At 39.7% G+C, this 18571-nt stretch overlaps 1 protein-coding gene across 1 annotated transcript in view; it reads left to right on the forward strand.

The window, feature by feature from the left end:
* Positions 1-18571, forward strand: part of NSUN3 (NOP2/Sun RNA methyltransferase 3) — a 71682-nt gene that overhangs the window by 14924 nt on the left and 38187 nt on the right. The window contains exons 3-5 of the mRNA XM_003807881.5: positions 6315-6658; positions 16343-16497; positions 17235-17356. Coding sequence (XP_003807929.3) covers positions 6315-6658; positions 16343-16497; positions 17235-17356 — 621 coding nt within the window. The remainder of the gene's footprint in view (positions 1-6314; positions 6659-16342; positions 16498-17234; positions 17357-18571) is intronic.

Genomic DNA, 18571 nt, shown 5'->3' on the forward strand with positions numbered 1-18571 from the left:
ATTATTTTTTATTGCGTCTATTTGATTCTTCTCTCTTTTCTTCTTTATTAGTCTGGCTAGCAGTCTATCTATTTTGTTGATCTTTTCAAAAAACCAGCTCCTGGATTCATTGATTTTTTTGAAGGGATTTTCATGTCTCTATCACCTTCAGTTCTGCTCTGATCTTAGTTATTTCTTGTCTTCTGCTAGCTTTTGAATTTGTTTGCTGTTGCTTCTCTAGTTCTTTTAATTTTGATGTTAGGTTGTCAATTTTAGATCTTTCCTGCTTTCTCTTGTGAGCATTTAGTGCTGTAAATCTCCCTTTACACACTGCTTTAAATGGGTCCCAGAGATTCTGGTATGTTGTGTCTTTGTTCTCATTGGTTTCAAAGAACATCTTTATTTCTGCCTGCATTTCATTATTTACCCAGTAGTCATTCAGGAGCAGGTTGTTCAGTTTCTGTGTAGTTGTGCAGTTTTGAGTGAGTTTCTTAATCCTGAGTTCTAATTTGATTTCACTGTGTTCTGAGAGACTGTTTGTTATGATTTCCATTCTTTTACATTTGCTGAGGAGTTTACTTCCAATTATATGGTCAGTTTTAGAATAAGTGTGATGAGATGCTGAGAATAATGTATATTCTGTTGATTTTGGGTGGAGAGTTCTGTAGATGTCTATTAGGTCTGCTTGGTCCAGAGCTGAGTTCAAGTCCTGAATATCCTTGTTAATTTTCTGTCTCATTGATCTGTCTAATATTGACAGCGGGGTGTTAAAGTCTCCCACTATTATTGTGTGGGAGTCTAAGTCTCTTTGTAGGTCTCTAAGAACTTGCTTCATGAATCTGGATGCTCCTGTGTTGGGTGCATATATATTTAGGATAGTTAGCTCTTCTTGTTGCATTGATCCCTTTACCATTATGTAGTGCCCTTGTCTATTTTGATCTTTGTTGGTTTAAAGTCTGTTTTATCAGAGATTAGGATTGGAACTCCTGCTTATTTTTGCTTTCCATTTGCTTGGCAAATATTCCTCCATCCCTTTATTTTGAACCTATGTGTGTCTCTGCACGTGAGATGGGTCTCCTGAATACAGCACACTGCTGGGTCTTGACTCTTTATCCAATTTGCCAGTCTGTGTCTTTTAATTGGTGCATTTAGCCTGTTTAAAGGTAATATTGTTATGTGTGAATTTGATCCTGTCACTATGATGCTAGCTGTTTATTTTGTCCGTTAGTTGATGCAGTTTCTTCATAGTGTCGATGGTCTTTACAATTTGGTATGTTTTTGCAGTGGCTGGTACTGGTTGTTCCTCTCCATGTTTAGTGCTTCCTTCAGGAGCTCTTGTAAGGCAGGCCTGGTAGTAACAAAATCTCTCAGCATTTACTTGCCTGTAAAGGATTTTATTTCTCCTTCGCTTATGAAGCTTAGTTTGGCTGGATATGAAACTCTGGGTTGAGAATTCTTTTCTTTAAGAATGTTGAATATTGGCCCCCACTCTCTTCTGGCTTGTACAATTTCTGCCGAGAGATCCACTGTTAGTCTGATGCGCTTCCCTTTGTGGGTGACCCAACCTTTCTCTCTGGCTGCCCTTAACATTTTTTCCTTCATTTCAACCTTGGTGAATCTGACAATTATGTGCCTTGGGTTTGCTCTTCTCGAGGAGTATCTTTGTGGTGGTCTCTGTATTTCCTCAATTTGAATTTTGGCCTGCCTTGCTAGGTTGGGGAAGTTCTCCTGGATGATAGCTTGAAGACTGTTTTCCAATTTGTTTCATTCTCCCCGTCACTTTCAGGTACACCAATCAAATGTAGATTTGGTCTTTTCACATAGTCCCATATTTCTTGGAGGCTTCGTTCATTCCTTTTTACTCTTTTTTCTCTAAACTTGTCTTCTCACTTTATTTCATTAAATTGATCTTCAATCTCTCATATCTTTTCTTGTGCTTGATTGATTCAGCTATTGATACTTGTGTATGCTTCATGAAGTTCTCATGCTGTGTTTTTCAGCTCCATCAGGTCATTTATGTTCTTCTCTAAACTGGTTATTCTAGTTAGCAATTTGTCTAAACTTTTTTCAAGGTTCTTAGCTTCCTTGCATTGGGTTAGAATATGCTCCTTTAGCTTGGAAGAGTTTGTTATAATCCACCTTCTGAAGCCTACTTCTGTCAATTTGTCAAACTCATTCTCCATCCAGTTTTGTTCCCTTGCCGGCGAGGAGTTGTGATCCTTTGGAGGAGAAGAGGCATTCTGGTTTTTGGAATTTTCAGCCTTTTTGCACTGGTTTCTCCCCATCTTTGTGGATTTATCCCCTTTGGTCTTTGATGTTGGTGACCTTTGGCTGGTGGGGTCTTTGAGTGGATGTGCTATTCCTTTCTGTTTGTTAGTTGTCCTTCTAACAGTTAGGCCCCTCTGCTGCAGGTCTGCTGGAGTTTGCTGGAGGTCCACTCCAGACCTTGTTTGCCTGGGTATCACCAGCGGAGGCTGCAGAACAGCAAAGATTGTTGCCTGTTCTGTCCTCTGGAAGTTTTGTCCCAGAGGGGCACTTGCCAGATGTCAGCCAGAGCTCTCCTGTATGAGGTGTCTGTCAGCCCCTACTGGGAGGTGTGTCCCAGTCAGGATACACGGGGGTCAGATACCCACTTGAGGAGGCAGTCTGACCCTTAGCAGAGCTCAGACACTGTGCTGGGAGGTCCGCTGCTCTCTTCAGAGCCATCAGGCAGGGATGTTTAAGTCGGCTGAAGCTGTGCCCACAGCCGCCCCTTTCCCCAGGTGCTCTGTCCCAGGGAGAGGGGGTTTTATCTATAAGTCCCTTACTGAAGCTGCTGCCTTTTTTTCAGAGATGCCCTGCCCAGAGAGGAAAAATCTGACAGTCTGGCCACAGCAGCCTTGGTGAGCTGCAGTGGGCTCCGCCCAGTTCAAACTTCCTGATGGCTTTGTTTACACTGTGAGGGTAAAACCGCCTACTCAAGCCTCAGTAATGGCGGATGCCCCTCCCTCCACCAAGCTCCTGCATCCCAGGTTGATCTGAGACTGCTGCTGTGCTGGCAGTGAGAATTTCAAGCCAGTGGATCTTAGTTTGCTGGGCTCCATGGGGGTGGGACCTGCTGAGCAAGACCACTTGGCTTCCTGGCTTCAGCACCCCTTTCCAGGGGAGTGAACGGTTCTGTCTCGCTGGTGCTCCAGGCGCCACTGGGGTATGGAAAAGAAAACTCCTGCAGCTAGTTCGGTGTCTGCCTAAAGAGCCACCCAATTTTGTGCTTGAAACCCAGGGCCCTGGTGGGGTAGGCACCGAAGGGAATCTCCTGGCCTGCAGGTTGCATAGACCATGGGGAAAGCGTGGTATCTGGGCTGGAGTGCATGGTTCCTTAGGCTCAGTCCCTCATGGCTTCCCTTGGGTAGGGGAGAAAATTCCCCGACCCCTTGCGCTTCCCTGATGAGGCGATGCCCCACCCTGCTTCAGCTCGCCCTCTGTGGGCTGCACCCACTGTCCAACCAGTCCCAATGAGATGAACCGGGTCCCTCAGTTGGAAATGCAGAAATCACCCACCTTCTGCGTTGATCTTGCTGGGAGCTGCAGACCGGAGCTGTTCCTATTGGGCCATCTTGCCAAAAATCCTCAGTACATGTCTTTAAATCTGATTGGGGCTCTCTCCCCCTAAAGTTTTTTAATGGCTTCTCATCACTTAGAAGTTAAAATTCAAAAACCTTATCATATTATACTTGGTAATCTTCTGCCATGATCCACATCAGACTACTAATTTTTAAAATGCACTGTTCTTTCTCATTCCTGTGTGCTTGTACATGTGGTATTGGCTTTGTCCTGAAACTTCCTTTCTCATTTCTTCCTACAGATAATTTCTTCTCATCCTTCAAGATTTAACATATTGGATAATATACAAAAGCTAATGTTGTTCCTGAATTAGTAATCCTCTTAAACAATAAGCTTAAAAGGAAACATGCAGGATTTAACCTTTCTAAGAGATAGGAAAGAAAATGTGAATAAATGGAGAAACATATTGTGATCAGGATTGGAAAAATTGACTGCAATAAAGATGTGAAATCTCTCCAAGTTTAAAGCATTTAATATAATCCTAGGCAAGGTTACTATATCTCTACCTGTCTACATACACAAATATTGTATAAATTATGTTTAACTGAACTTTTATTCCAAAGTTCATCTGAAAGAATAAACATTCAAGATAGCTTTGAAAATTCTGAAGAAAAAAAGAAGAACGAATAGAGATTTGTCCTGTCTGATGTTAACTAATTGAAAGTGTTCTACTCCTTTTTAGCTGATGGGTAGGCACATGATGCAAGCCAAGCCGCTCCTTCTGTATAACTGTGTTTCTGATCATTTTTTTATTACACATGACTCAACACTGGATAGATTTTTCAGCCTGTTTGGAGGTAAGATTAAGATGAACTGCCGTAAGACTTATAATAGTGGCATTTGCAGATTTCCCTTTGGGATCAGTTTTAAAGCAGTCTCCCCCAAAGTGTGGTCCTGGGGATCAACAGCGTCAGCATCACCTGAAAACTTGCTAGAGCTACGAATTTCAGGCTCTCTTTCAGACCTACTGAATCAGAAACTCTGGCTAGGTCCCTGCAGTCTGTCTTACAGACCCTTGATGCACATTAAGTTTCCGAACCTCTTTCTTAAGGAAAGAGGTTGTCATCCTCCAAAATAGCTGAAACAGATATGCCAGGCTCCTGTGATTCACCATCCATAGTAAGAGGCAGTGAAAGGAGAAAGCAGTTTCACGTATTAGCCCTAAATTGAAATTCACATGGCACGCTTCCAGTCGCAGGTGTTACATTTCAATCCACCCATTCCTCACATAGGCAACTCCAGGGTGTGTAGCAGCTGGAATTTATTTAATTGACCATAGTTAATGAGGCTCCCAAATAACTCAGCTAGAAAGGTCAGCTAGTAAATAAATTAAATATTTCCTGCTGGATCAACTGTCAGTTGATATGAGTTTGTGATTGTCAAGAGATGGAACTCTTGGACCGAATGCAAATTTAACAGGGTAAAGCTGCTGGGGGAAAGCCTGCACCATCAATCCATAAGTGGTTTTTAAATCATCCTTGGTTTTTTATCATCTGAGCCACTCATCGCCTCATTAACTCCATTACTGTAGAGTTCACTGTAGTTAGTTTTCCATACCTTTTATCTTCATCAGAAGAAAACACTCATTCCCTCTAACACCCTTTTATGATAATACTTTTCCCTCTAATATTAATAGTCTCTAAGAAATTGAATATTGTCTCTAAGAAAAACACTTCCTTGTGCAAAGAGTGATGGGTTCATTTTGACAGACTTAGAGGTATTTAAAGGCAGGCTGCCTTTTTTTTTTTCCAAGATGTACTGCAGGGAGGGACTAAGCTGAGTGTAAGCTGAGGCATACCTCTCTGGTGCAGAATTTAAGCCTCAAAAACCTCAGTAATCATAATGTTAACAGTAGAGGGTCTTGACTGCAAGTTGTCCAGGTTCTTGGAGTTTTGAACAAAGAATCTGATAAAACACACAGCAAAGCAAGGAAAGAATGCCACAACAGAAGAGATTGATTGAAACTGAAAGTACACTCCACAGTGTGAGAATGGCCACAAGGGCCCCAGATACAGAATATTCTTGGGTCCGAATACCCATTAGAGGTTTTCCATTGGCCACTTGGTGCTTACCTCATGTAAATGATGTGGTGGCCCACAATCAGTCTGATTGGTTGGGGAAAGCAACCAAACGGAGGCTGAAGTGAAGTTACAAAGGTTACACTCCTGTGCAAATATCTGATTGGTTGTGGACAGCAACCAGAGACTAAAGTGAAGTTACAAAGTTCCACTTCTATGCAAGCGTGTGATTGGTTGCCAAAAGCAACAAATTAGAGGTACTTTCAATTTCCCATTTGCCATGCAGAAAATGTGGGGGTTTGCAAAGGGAGTAGCGCCTGGTTCTTTTGTTACTTAGGCATGATGGAAAGTTAGGGTTTTCCTTTCAATTTAGTTCTCGGAAGTCAGCATGAAATGGCCTTAGGTTCCCTGTCTTCAGACTCTATTCTCTTGCCTCAATAATATAATATTTCAGTGATCACAATTAGTTTTTGAAAAGCCACAATGAACGAAATACCAGTTTTTAAAATAAAGACAGGATCATAACAATGCTGGATTCAGTCCTGTCAGAGCTTCATGAGGCAAAAGGAAGAGTCAGGAATACTGATCCTGTCTCTTAAAATCACAGGTAAGTGAAGTGTAAAACTAGGACCACATTCACCTGATTCGTAATATAAAATTGTATTGGTATGTATCATATTAATATTCTCTTATTTTCTCTTTTTCTATTTCTAGGGAGATACTAACATCTCCATCATGCTGGCAATATGCTGTCCTGCTTAACCGATTCAATTATCCTTTTGAACTGGAAAAGGATTTACATTTGAAGGGCTATCACACACTCTTTCAGGGATCTTTACCCAACTATCCTAAATCAATGAAGTGTTACCTTAGCAGAACTCCGGGCCGAATCCCTTCAGAAAGACACCAAATTGGAAACCTGAAAAAATATTATCTCCTAAATGCTGCTTCTCTTCTCCCAGTGTTGGCTCTGGAATTAAGGGATGGGGAGAAGGTTCTGGATCTCTGTGCTGCTCCTGGAGGCAAATCAATAGCTCTGCTGCAGTGTGCTTGTCCAGGTAGTGTGCTTTCCTTTCAGTATTTGACAACTTTTTAATATCTGTATGTTATAGAGAATTTTGAAAGTATATATGGGGAGAAACGTAAGACTGAGTTTGCAAACTCAGGAAGCCTGAAAACTGAGATGCTATGGAGAAGAATGGAAATTTTTGCTGAGGAAGTCAGTATAAATAACATTTTTTTCAGCAATTTAATTCTAGCAGGTGATTGGGAACAAAACTTCAACATTTTGCAAATACAAATCTGTCAGATAATATGAATGCTGATAAGCCTGATAGGTATTTTTTATTGTTTACCTTTATACTTGAGAGTCTTATGTAGATATCCCTGTCATACTTTTCTGCAACAAAAACATATACATTTAAAATAATTTTTGATGTCAATAGACTATAAGGTTCCAAGGCAATTCTTTCCAGTAGAAATATAATGTGAAGTATATATATACCCTTAAATATTTAAGTAGTTCCATTTTAAAAAGTAGAAGCAGGTGAAATTAATTTGAATAATACATTGAACCAATACATTCAAAATATTGTTTCAATATGTAATCAAAATAGAAATAACGAGATATTTTACATTCTCTTTTTTTTTTTTACAGGTCTTTAAAATTGGTTACGTTACAGTTACATCACATTTCAGTTGAGACTAGCCACATTTCAGGTGTTCATAGCCACATGTGAGAAGAGGGTATAGTATTGGACAATCCAAAAAGTCTTTTCAAGTGACTTTTTCATTAATATTATTATTAGAACCAAAGTGGTACACAGGTTTACAAATATTTGTTAAAAGTAACAAGTCAACATTTACAATTTTTACAATATTTACAAAATTTACAATTTTTTTCTTAATAATTTTTCTTTTAAAGCTAATTCTTTTTTTAAACAACTAATACAGGCTTCCCCGAATAAATATTACTTACTACTAGAAGAGGCAGAGTTCAGCATCAATTCTGTCTGTTTTTTGTGTGATGGTTCTGTTTTTATAGATGCCAGTGCTGTTCACACAGATAAGAAGATGGAAATGTTGGCTGGGCGCGGTGGCTCGTGCCTGTAATCCCAGCACTTTGGGAAGCCAAGGCAGGTGGATCGCTTGAGCTCAGGAGTTCTAGACCAGTCTGGGCAACATGGGAAAACCCTGTCTGTACAAAAAGATTCAACAAATTACCTAGGTATGGTGGTGCATGTCTGTAGTCCCAGCTACTCGGGAAGCTAAGGTAGGAGGATTGCTTGAGCCTGGGAGGCAGAGATTACAGTGAGCTGAGATTGCACCACTCCACTTCAGCCTGGGAAACAGAGTGAGATCCTGTCCCAGAGAAAATTGTGTTACAGTTGTTTTACTGTTTCTTCACACTCCTGATTTGTAGCCTCAGATCACATACAGATCTTTCATCAAGCATTATTTTAAAGATCTATTAGGTAAGCACTCTTTAAGTCCATTTTTAATTTTGTTGAAAGCAAATGACGTGACACCATCTCAATTACAAAAGGCAGTGTTGCCTTTTTTTTTTTTTTTTTTGAGATGGAGTCTCGCTGTGTCTCCCAGGCTGCAGTGCAGTGGCGTGATATCAGCTCACTCCAACCTCTGCCTCCCAGGTTCGAGTGATTCTCCCGCCTCAGCCTCCCGAGTAGCTGGGATTACAGGTGCCCACCACCATACCTGGCTAATTTTTATATTTTTAATAGAGATGGGGTTTCACCATGTTGGCCAGGCTGGTCTCAAACTCTTGACCTCAAGTGATCTGCCCACCTGGGCCTCCCTAAGTGCTGTGAGCCACTGTGCCTGGCTGACTTATTCATTTCCTCAGCCAAAACACTGATGTGTTGAACTGCCCTTGTTTGATGTTCTGGAGGTTTCTATACCCTGGCACATTCTACCATAATAAGATTCTAGATGTGTGGGAAGCTTGCTTGTCATTTGTAAAGTTGGTGAAGGACCATGTGAAAGGAGATGCCCCACTGGAAGTGTTCTCCTCCTTTAGGAAGTTGATGATCTGAAAATGGATTCTTTTGAAACTGTCCAAGCCTTCCTGTCCCTTAGAACATTGGTGTGTATCCCCAAGGCATGTATGTTCCAGTTTGAAGACTGCTTTTATACTTTTATATGAGAGCATTCCCTGTTGAAATAGATTTAAAATTCTTTTATGAGAAACGTGAATCCAGTTGTACTAGGCATTGGTACAAATATATCAGTTAACTGTATATTTAGGAGGAAATATGCCCAGTGTTTTAGAGTTCTGGTTAAAACTCAGCTATTGAAGCTTGCTGTATTTTAAAATAAGAAATCACAGCAAAAATGTTATTTTACAAGTTTACCTCGTTATTTTTATAATTTGAGCTGAAGTTTTGTGGAATTGTATGTTATAAGGAGCACTTATTTTTACTTCTACTCTATGTCCTTTGACATTGTTTTTATAAGTTAAAAGGCTTATACTAATTAATTCAGGATATAGAATTTTAGTATTATAAAGGATGAAAGGGAAATGTCAAATTTGGTTACCATTTTGAAGAGAGGGCATTTTAATCCTAAATTATCCTCATTAGTAGGCTATAAATATTTTACGCATTTATAGTAGCAAAGTTGATTTGATTAGGAACCCAAAGGCAAACTGATATATTCTAGCAGTTTGAAGTTGAGAAGAATCTTCCTGTTCTTATATCAAGGGCAATGAACTACAGGCAGTGTTCCAAGTAAAGTAGCTTTTCATCTAAGTAGGACTAATGATAATGATTTACTAAGAAGTACAGATGTCTTCATGCTGATGCTTAAAGCCCAAGTTAGGTTAGCTACAGTGCTTGAATTTGGAATGTAGAAGCAATACTAATCAAAGCTTTTATAAGCAAAATGTAAAATGATGGCTGCACTAAATGTGCATTTGTACACCAAATTTCTTTAGATCAGTAATGACCTTTATTCTGGGCCAAGAGGCTCATGGCTTTGAATGATTACAAAGCTTATGTTTTAGGATGATTTTAAAAAAAGAGTCTACTTTCTGTTGGTTCAGCTGCTCTCACCTGTTACCACATTGATGGACTCACCATGGTTGTTGTCAACATAGCCTTTTTAATGTCCTGGTCTTGGCAGAAAAAGAGCAAACAATATGGATTCTAAATGGGAAAACATTAGCATATTAACTAAGGATGACCCAGCTTGGTAGATTGTCTTAGTCAACTTTCTGGCCGAAGGCTATGTCCCTCTAGGCATGAAAATCTCTTTGATGTCAGTGATAACTTTTTTGGTTTTTTGAGACAAGGTGTTGCTCTGTTGCTCAGGCTGGAGTGCAGTGGTGTGATCTTGGCTCACTGCAGCCTTGACTTCCTGGGTTCAAGTCATCCTCCCTCCTCGGTCTCCCAGGTAGCTGGGACTGGGCACATGCCACCAAACCTGGCTAATTTTTGTATTTTTTGTAGAGATGGGGTTTCACTATGTTGCCCAGGCTGGCCTCGAACTCCTGGGCTCAAGCAGTCTGCCTGCCTTGACCTCCCAAAATGCTGGGATTACAGATGTGAGCCACTGAGCCCAATAGTGATAACTTTTTGATATCTGGTTAGTAGAGAAGACTGAAAAGACTCCTTTCTTGGTTTAATTGCTTTTGCTCTCCTTCCTGCTTCTTCATCTCTAGTCCTTTTTTGCACATTCTACAGGTGTGTCTTTTTCCTTTCTCTTCCCCTGCTCCTTTTCATCCTTCAGATTATACTTCAGGATTTAATTTTCCTGGAATGCCTTCTCTGAACTCCCTGCATTAGGTTCATCTTCTTTGTGGGAATGAAAATAATAACCATTTTGTAACACTTTGTATATGCTAAGGACTGTGTTAATCACATTGCTTAAACCTCTGCTTTTCAAACTTTTTTTAGTAGTCTCTGCTTCCAACATCTTGTTTTTTATTTATTTTTTCTTTCTCTCACTTTCTCCCAACAACTTTTGTTATATCCTCATATATAAATCTTTCTAAAGTCCTAGGGCTCTGAGGAACTGTGACTATCACTGATGACCATTATTTAACTCTCCAGCTCTGTGAGTTGGGTATTATTATTCCCATTTTAAAGAGTTATCTGAGACAAGGAGAAGTACCAAATTGCCTAAGGTAACTGGCAGAGCTGGGATCTGAACTCAAGTTTTCATTGTTGTAGTTGTGCTATTGACTATTCTAGGGTCTCTCAGTAATACACAAATGCTGACTTCTGTAGCATCCTCCGTTAGTGTCCTGGAGCATAGGGACAGATCCTTTTTTTTTTTTTTTTTAGACATAGAGTCTCTCTCTGTCGCCTAGGCTGGGGTGCAGTGGTGTGATCTTGGGTCACTGCAGTCTCTGCCTCCTTGGTTCAAGCAATTCTCATGCCTCAACCTCCCGAGTAGCTGGGATTATAGGCACATGCCACCATACCTAATTTTTGTATCTTTAGTAGAAATGGGGTTTCACCATGTTGGCCAGGCTGGTCTCGAGCTCCTGACCTCAGGCGATCCACCGGCCTCGGCCTCCCAAAGTGCTGGGATTACAGGCATGAGCCCCCACGCCTGGCCCAGATTATTATTTATCTTTGTGTCTGCAGCAAATAGCACTGGCCTAGTCCATAACAAGTCCTTAATAAACCAGAATCTGAAAGTGGTTGTACTCTCAAGTGAATTTTAATCTAATGTCAACAACATTTTAACAAATTAATTATTGCCATTTTGTTCTTTTGTGAATTTGTAACATTGCTTCCAGGTAAGTTTAAAGAAACTTACCATTATCCTTTGCAGCACTTTTTTTTACAGGTAATCAGGCATGAGTGGGGCAGGAGAGGGCTAACCCCCACCTACCAGGAATGTCAGGCAATCATCAGGCGATGACTTGGCTGTTATCACACTGCCTCTCTAAAAATGATAATTGGCAGCCAGTGCCAGGGAGAGGCAATTTCCTGATGCTCCACAGTTGTCACACTAAAGTGATAATTCATCACAGGCACCAGGGAGAGGCAATTTCCCAAACAGATAAAAACATTTGAAATTGGTAATCAGCTTCTAATAAAATCTCAGGAATTAGGCAAGTGAGCTCAAGCATGTGCATAAAGAGACAAAATGGCAGAGTGTGACCTTCTGGGGGCATTCCACTGAAAAGGGAAGAAAGCCTCAGGTGAGCATGCATACAAGTTTCTAAACACACTGTGCGTGCTCACCTTCCAAGTGTAAGGAGGGCACTGCGCATGTGGGGAGCTCACCCTTAAGGAAGAATGAAGGAAGAGGGGTGCAAGACACCGGAAGTGGGCCAGTGTATAAAGTCATAGGATTAAGGTTAAACAGGGCACTTGACCTCCAGAGTACTCGCTTGGGTCTCTTCCAAGTGAACTGTCCTTTCTTTCTTGCTCTAAAGCTTTTGAATAAACTTCCACTCTTGGTCTTAAACTTGGCTTGGTCTCTTTTTCTGCCTTATGCCCCTCAGTCTAATTCTTTCTTCTGAGGAGGCAAGAATTGAAGTTGCTGCAGACCCATATGGATTTACCTCCCACTAACACTTTTAGTACATAGGACAGTATCATTATTCCAATTATAATATTGAGAGGAACATAGAAAATGATCATAAATTATAGCTTATGGCTCCAAAGAATAATTGGAAAAACTGGAAAGAAGGCAAGATTATTGTTTTTAAGTTAGGTCTACTAAAATAAATGAATGAATGAAACTACCAATTTCAGTTTCTTTCCTTGGACCAAAGATTGCCATGTACAAATGCTAAATCCTCAGGAATTTGTTAAATATGCCCCTTTTCCTGTTAAGATGAAAAAAAAATTAAGATTTGGTTGTTTTTGACAATTTAAGCACAAAATTGTCTCAATGTAGTAAGTGTTAGTATATATATGAAACTTGCATTGTGACACTTTATATTTCATATTTTTAAAAAGTTTAACCAACCTAAGACCATTTCAAATAAAGTCTACGTGTAAGCAATAATTCTGCTGGAAGCTATTTTAAAATGCTGACTTGAGAATCTTGACTCAGACTATATATAATTTAATGAAAAGCTGCCCTGATCTTCAGTCGTAATAATTTAAATATTCATTATTATAATGCCATGCTTCAACCAAGTCATCTACATTTAATATGTACATACTAAATGCAAGGTATTGGATGGTATGTGTATAGAGGTAAGGGATATAGAAATGATGAAGACTTCTGTTTCCTGCGGTGTGACAGACTGGGTACCCTAACCAACCCCCCTTAAGAAAATAACTAAAAATGTAGGATATAATATTAAACAAAAATTTTTAAATGCATCAATTATCTTTAAATACTTAGTGGCAAAACCTAAGAGATAGTGGGAACCTTGAAGGTAAATTACGTACTGAAGCTGGCTTTTGACCTAAGAACATTTTCTTAACATGAAAAACTTACATGTTTTTTATTGCTTCATGAGAGTGAAGGAATAAAAAACAAAGCCAGAGCCTACCCAAGTAGAGCATCTAATAGAAGATTCACTTACATCAAGCTGGGATTCAAAGTGCTATACCCACCATATAAGGTAAACCAGGAAGAAATTGTCCTCTCCAAATAACTGCAAGGAAAACTGCCTGTCTTCAACTTTGATGCCGTGTTCCTCTCAATATTATAATTGGAATAATGATACTGTCCTGTGTACTAAAAGTGTTAGTGGGAGGTAAATCCATATGGGTCTGCAGCAACTTCAATTCTTGCCTCCTCAGAAAGTATGCTTCAAAATCATTACAGTGAAGTTGCAGAACACTGAAAATAAAGAGAAGACCTTAATAGCAACCAGAAAGAATGGAGAGCTTACTTTCAAAGGAACGATGGACAGAGGGTTGACTCTTGAGAACGAGCGTTCAAAGGAATATAAAAGATGACTATCAATCCAGAAATATATTCAGTCAATAATGCTCCTGAAGAGCAAAAGCAAAAGAGAGAAAGAGGGAGAGAGATTAAGAGTTTTTCACCAACAATTCTGAAGGATATGCTTCAGGAAAAAAGAAAGCCATCCAAGATGGAAGATAGGAGTTAGAAAAAAATGAATAGCAAAGGTGGGATATTATGTGGGGAATGCCTAACCACCATTGGCTATATAAGACCATGATAATGTTTTGTGGTGTCCAAAAATGTAAGTCAAAAGAAAACCCAGATATACAATAACAGTAGCATCTAAAGCAAGAGTGTTACGAGATTCTTGTATCTTTTAGGAAAGTTGGTGAAAATTGACTTAGCTTAGATTTTTCTTAACACGTGCACGTTAAAAGTCTTTTGGGTTACCACTAGAAAAGTCAAAATAGAATGTAAAACATTTAAACTAGAAAAAGAGGAAAGTTGAATGAAAGGTGAGTAAGACCTCTTTTCTCTGAGGCCCTTAGTATTTGATAGGCAGTGGTGAACAATGGCAGGGGTGACTTTGGGGGTTATCTTGTGGACCCAGCTTATGCATCACTACAGATATGTTTGGCTTCATCTTTACTCCCATCCCTCACCTCGTGGCTGGAGCCACTTGAATTGTTTCCAGAGACTGGAGAAACCCTAGCAAAGGCTCATGCCATTCATGCAGTTATCTTCTGCTAATGCTACCACTGCCACAAATTGAAGAGCCTCCCAATGAGTGCCAGGTGACAAGCAAAGATCACCTCACCTGTATGCTTGCGATACCTGGCCTTGGGTACTGTCTGTTTTTTTTTTAGCAGTTGCCTGAAGGGGTCAGGTACACAACCCCAAAGTTGGTAGAAGTTACCAGCTCTTGTTATGGACTTTAACCAATGAGAGAAAGAGACAAAAAGCAGCCAGCAGATTGTTCTTCCTCCTTCCTCCACTAACCTCCAGTTCCTGAGAAGGCTCTGTAATTTCAAACTGTAGAGTTGCCCTGAGAGACTGACCAAAGCTCTAGGCAGCTTGATTACAAATCCTCCTGTATCTATCATGCTACTTCCATGATTTACTTCCTTTTTTCTCTCACTTTTGCTTCCTTAGAATTGCACCCTGTCCATACCATGAACTTCTGTCTTACATTGTTTTCTAGTGATTTCAAGCTAAGACGAGGGCTTTTAGACACCTATTTAAGTTCCATTAGTGAGTCCTCCAAAAGACACCCAAAATAAACATGAAAACTAGCTGTACAGATGTGCTTTAAGATGATTTTCTACTCCTCTTCTCAACAAAATTGATGCCATCTCCTGAGTGTCTTCCCTATAGAAATATGGAGCCCTGGGCCGGGCACGGTAGCTCATGCCTGTAATCCTAGCACGATGGGAGGCCGAGGTAGGTAGGTCACCTGAGGTCAGGAGTTCCAGACCAGCCTGGCCAACATGGCGAAACCCCGTCTCTACTAAAAATACAAAAATTTAAAAATACAAAAATTAGCCAGACGTGGTGATGCACACCTGTAATCCCACCTACTTGGGAGGCTGAGGCAGGAGAATCGCTTGAACCTGGGAGTCAGAGGTTGCAGTGAGCCGAGATCATGCCACTGAACTTCAGCCTGGGCAACAGAGCGAGACTGCATCTCAAAAAAAAAAAAAGAAAAGAAAAGAAATATGGAGCCCTCGTAGTAGAGAAGGTAAGCCATACACAGAAACACCTCTCATGTGAGATAAATAAGAGAAGTACTGAGTATGTTTGGGAAATGGAATAGTCCATCAAGTTTGGTAGAGCACAGAGTATACTGGGGAAATAGTGGGAGATTAAAATGGAAACATTGTCCTGAGGTCTGGCTATTATGGACCTTGATTTAAGGACTCTGCATTTGAACTTTACTCAGTGGATGCTTGGAAGTCACAAAGTTTTTTTTTTTTACTTTTTAACAGTGGAATGACAATCAGAAAAAAAAAATATGTAACTGGGCATGTCCCTGTGGAGACACTGAAAGCCTGTGGAGTTGTTAAAATACATATACACATACATATACATATATGTATGTGTATATGTATGTATGTATGTATTTGAGCAAAGGCTTTACAATGTTTTTTCCCTTCTACGTTAAAATGTAATGTTCAGTTAGTTCTCTAGTATTGTTTCCTTGGTAACCTGACAGAGATTGTCACTATGTTTCTAGGCAAGATTGCTTATGATAAAGATGACCCTGATTGGTAAACTGCATGTGGGCTGGGAGAAAGAATAAATAACCCCTAGAGACCTGATAGAGGTGCCATGCTTTGGGTCTTCTGAGTGCAGTGATTCTTATAACTGGGCATGTCCCTGTGGAGACACTGAAAGCCTGTGGAGTTTTTAAAAGGAATAATGGTTCCTGTGGGACAGGAAGCTTTTAAGCCAGGACAGTTCCTGCGTCTGCCCCAATGTGAGTTTCATCTTCTTGCACCTGAATTCCACCTGTGTTTACTCTTAAGCGTTAGTTCTTTAGAGTGAGAGCCATGTCTGAGGTATTGGTTGTATAACATATCTTTAGGAATCTATAATTTTTTATAGGTTTTACCTCTAATAAAATTAAACTTGGTGGAGCAAATGCTGAGAGCTTCTGAGAGACTGTGTAGGCATGACTATTGTAAATGTTTTATGTAGTAGGTATGTGTATCTATATATACATACACATATACCTTATTTCTGTTTTTAAAGCATAAGAAAATTATAATGTTTACCTCTGAGCCCTATTTCTGCATAATTATGATGAGTTAATTTCTTTCTGAAATTTATTTGCTGAAAAGTAGAAATTTAACAGTTCCATTGCCTTCATTTGAAACTTTTTAATCCTTTTTATTTAGGTTATCTTCATTGTAATGAATATGATAGTCTGAGATTGAGGTGGCTGAGGCAGACGTTAGAATCTTTCATCCCACAGCCTTTGATAAATGTAATTAAAGTGTCTGAATTGGATGGCAGAAAAATGGGAGATGCCCAGCCTGAAATGTTTGACAAGGTACTTTTATTACATTGTGACAAACTGATGGACGCCCAGTAATACCACTATTATGTTGCTTTGTGGTTGTTATTTTCCATCTGTTCTCAGACATAGCCTGATACAGTTTCTCAGTACCCTGGAAAATTTTGATAAAGTGAACATGGAAGCAGTTTTCATTTGATGGTCAGCATGGTTCAAAGGAAGCAGTAACATTGGGATTGAGGATTATAGAATGTTTTATATTGGCAGGTAACTCAAAGATACTCAGGAAAAGATCGGATATTATTTGGGTCAGTACTGTATTGCTTTAATTCAGTAACATTTCATATCAGAGTATGACAGTTGAAGAAAAAGAGGTTATTTCAGTAAGCTGAAATTGAAATATTAGTTCTTAGAAATAAGTGCTGAGAATTCAGAAATATATTAATGTCTGATTACAATGAGTAACTTTTATAAAAATTTTTGCTGTGGTTGTCAAGGATATCAAATAGCATTAGTAGACCTAGTAAACTTTAATTCTCCCATCCTAAGCCCCCAAAAACAAACACTGAAAGTACATGGTAAGTTTTTCTGAAAAGTGTTAGTGAGGAAATGTCATAAGGAAAAACCTACTGTGGTGTATTTTCAGTTAAAGAAGAAATGTTTTTACTTATTTGCTATTTGTTTACCATGTTTTAGAGAACTTCTCTATCTACTTCGTGCCTGAGAATAGATTGTCAGTGCATATTTGCATCACTTGTCTTTTTTTTCTCTAGGTGTTAGTGGATGCTCCGTGTTCAAATGATCGAAGCTGGTTGTTTTCTTCTGACTCTCAGAAGGCATCCTGTAGGATAAGTCAAAGGAGGAATTTGCCTCTTCTACAGATAGAGCTGTTAAGGTAAGGACTGTTAATACAAAAGTGTATTTTGGTGTCTGATGTAATTTACACAGGCATAATAGAACATGTCAGGCCCCCAGTGGAGGGCTTGCTGTGTAGGTGTCAATGATTATTCCTCCAAAGGCTACACTCAAAAAATTCCCAACTTCTTCCCCTTTATCGCTCATACTGTAATGCTCACCGCCCCTCCCTCCACCCCCAGTGATGTGTAGTATTGCTGTGCATTGTCTTTTAAAGGGCATAGGCAATTTTACTGTAGTTCAAAGTTGTTTGCTCACTGGGACCCAAGCCTGGGGGTTCATAGCCCTGTTTCTTTTACCAGAATCTGAGCAGCCCCTTAGGAATAGCTTTGAATCAGGATGCATGTTTTGTTATTGTTCTGGATGAATCAGCCCCTAGCAAGTTGTAGCTGGTTGTTAGCGCTTGTCTCCCCTCTGAGAATTTTCCAGAAGGACCTGGCCACTGAACATTTGGTTTCATTAAGAACACAGCCATTTTGAAACATTATTGTTCGGGTTCCAACAGTGATTTTGACATATGCCCTACTCCCATGTAATTCTCTTGTTTAATGCTAAACCAAATTTTTTTGTTTGTTTGTTTGTTTGTTTTTGAGACAGAGTCTCACTCTGTCACCCAGGCTGGAGTGCAGTGGTGCAATCTCGGCTCACTGCAACGTCCACCTCCCAAGTTCAAGCTATTCTCCTGCCTCAGCCTCCTGAGTAGTTAGGATTACAGGTGTGCGCCACCAAGCCTAGCTAATTTTTTTTTTTTTGTATTTTTAGTAGAGATAGGATTTCACTGTGTTGGTCAGGCTGGTCTTGAACTCCTGACCTCGTAATCTGCCCGCCTTGGCCTCACAAAGTGCTGGGATTACAGGCGTGAGCCACCATGCCTGGCCACTAAAGCAAAATTATCTATAATATTTAAAATACAATTAAATGGTGCCTTAATCACTCATTACCTCTTGCACGTAGAAAGACAGTGAATGACAGTATGCATTTCCAACTTCTGACTGATACACAACAATAAACATATACCATTACCTAAATATTATAACCAATACTAATACATAGCCTTGTATCAGATTACGTCTCAGCTGATTATGGTGATTCTTGGTAGTACTTATCAGAAGGCTTTTCTGAACATTTCAACGGTTAGACTATTTGTTTGTATACTTCTGATGTCCACCTTTCATGTAACACTAAGATATTTTGA

This window comes from Pan paniscus, chromosome 2, assembly GCF_029289425.2.
Source record: "Pan paniscus chromosome 2, NHGRI_mPanPan1-v2.0_pri, whole genome shotgun sequence".
NCBI lineage: Eukaryota > Metazoa > Chordata > Mammalia > Primates > Hominidae > Pan > Pan paniscus.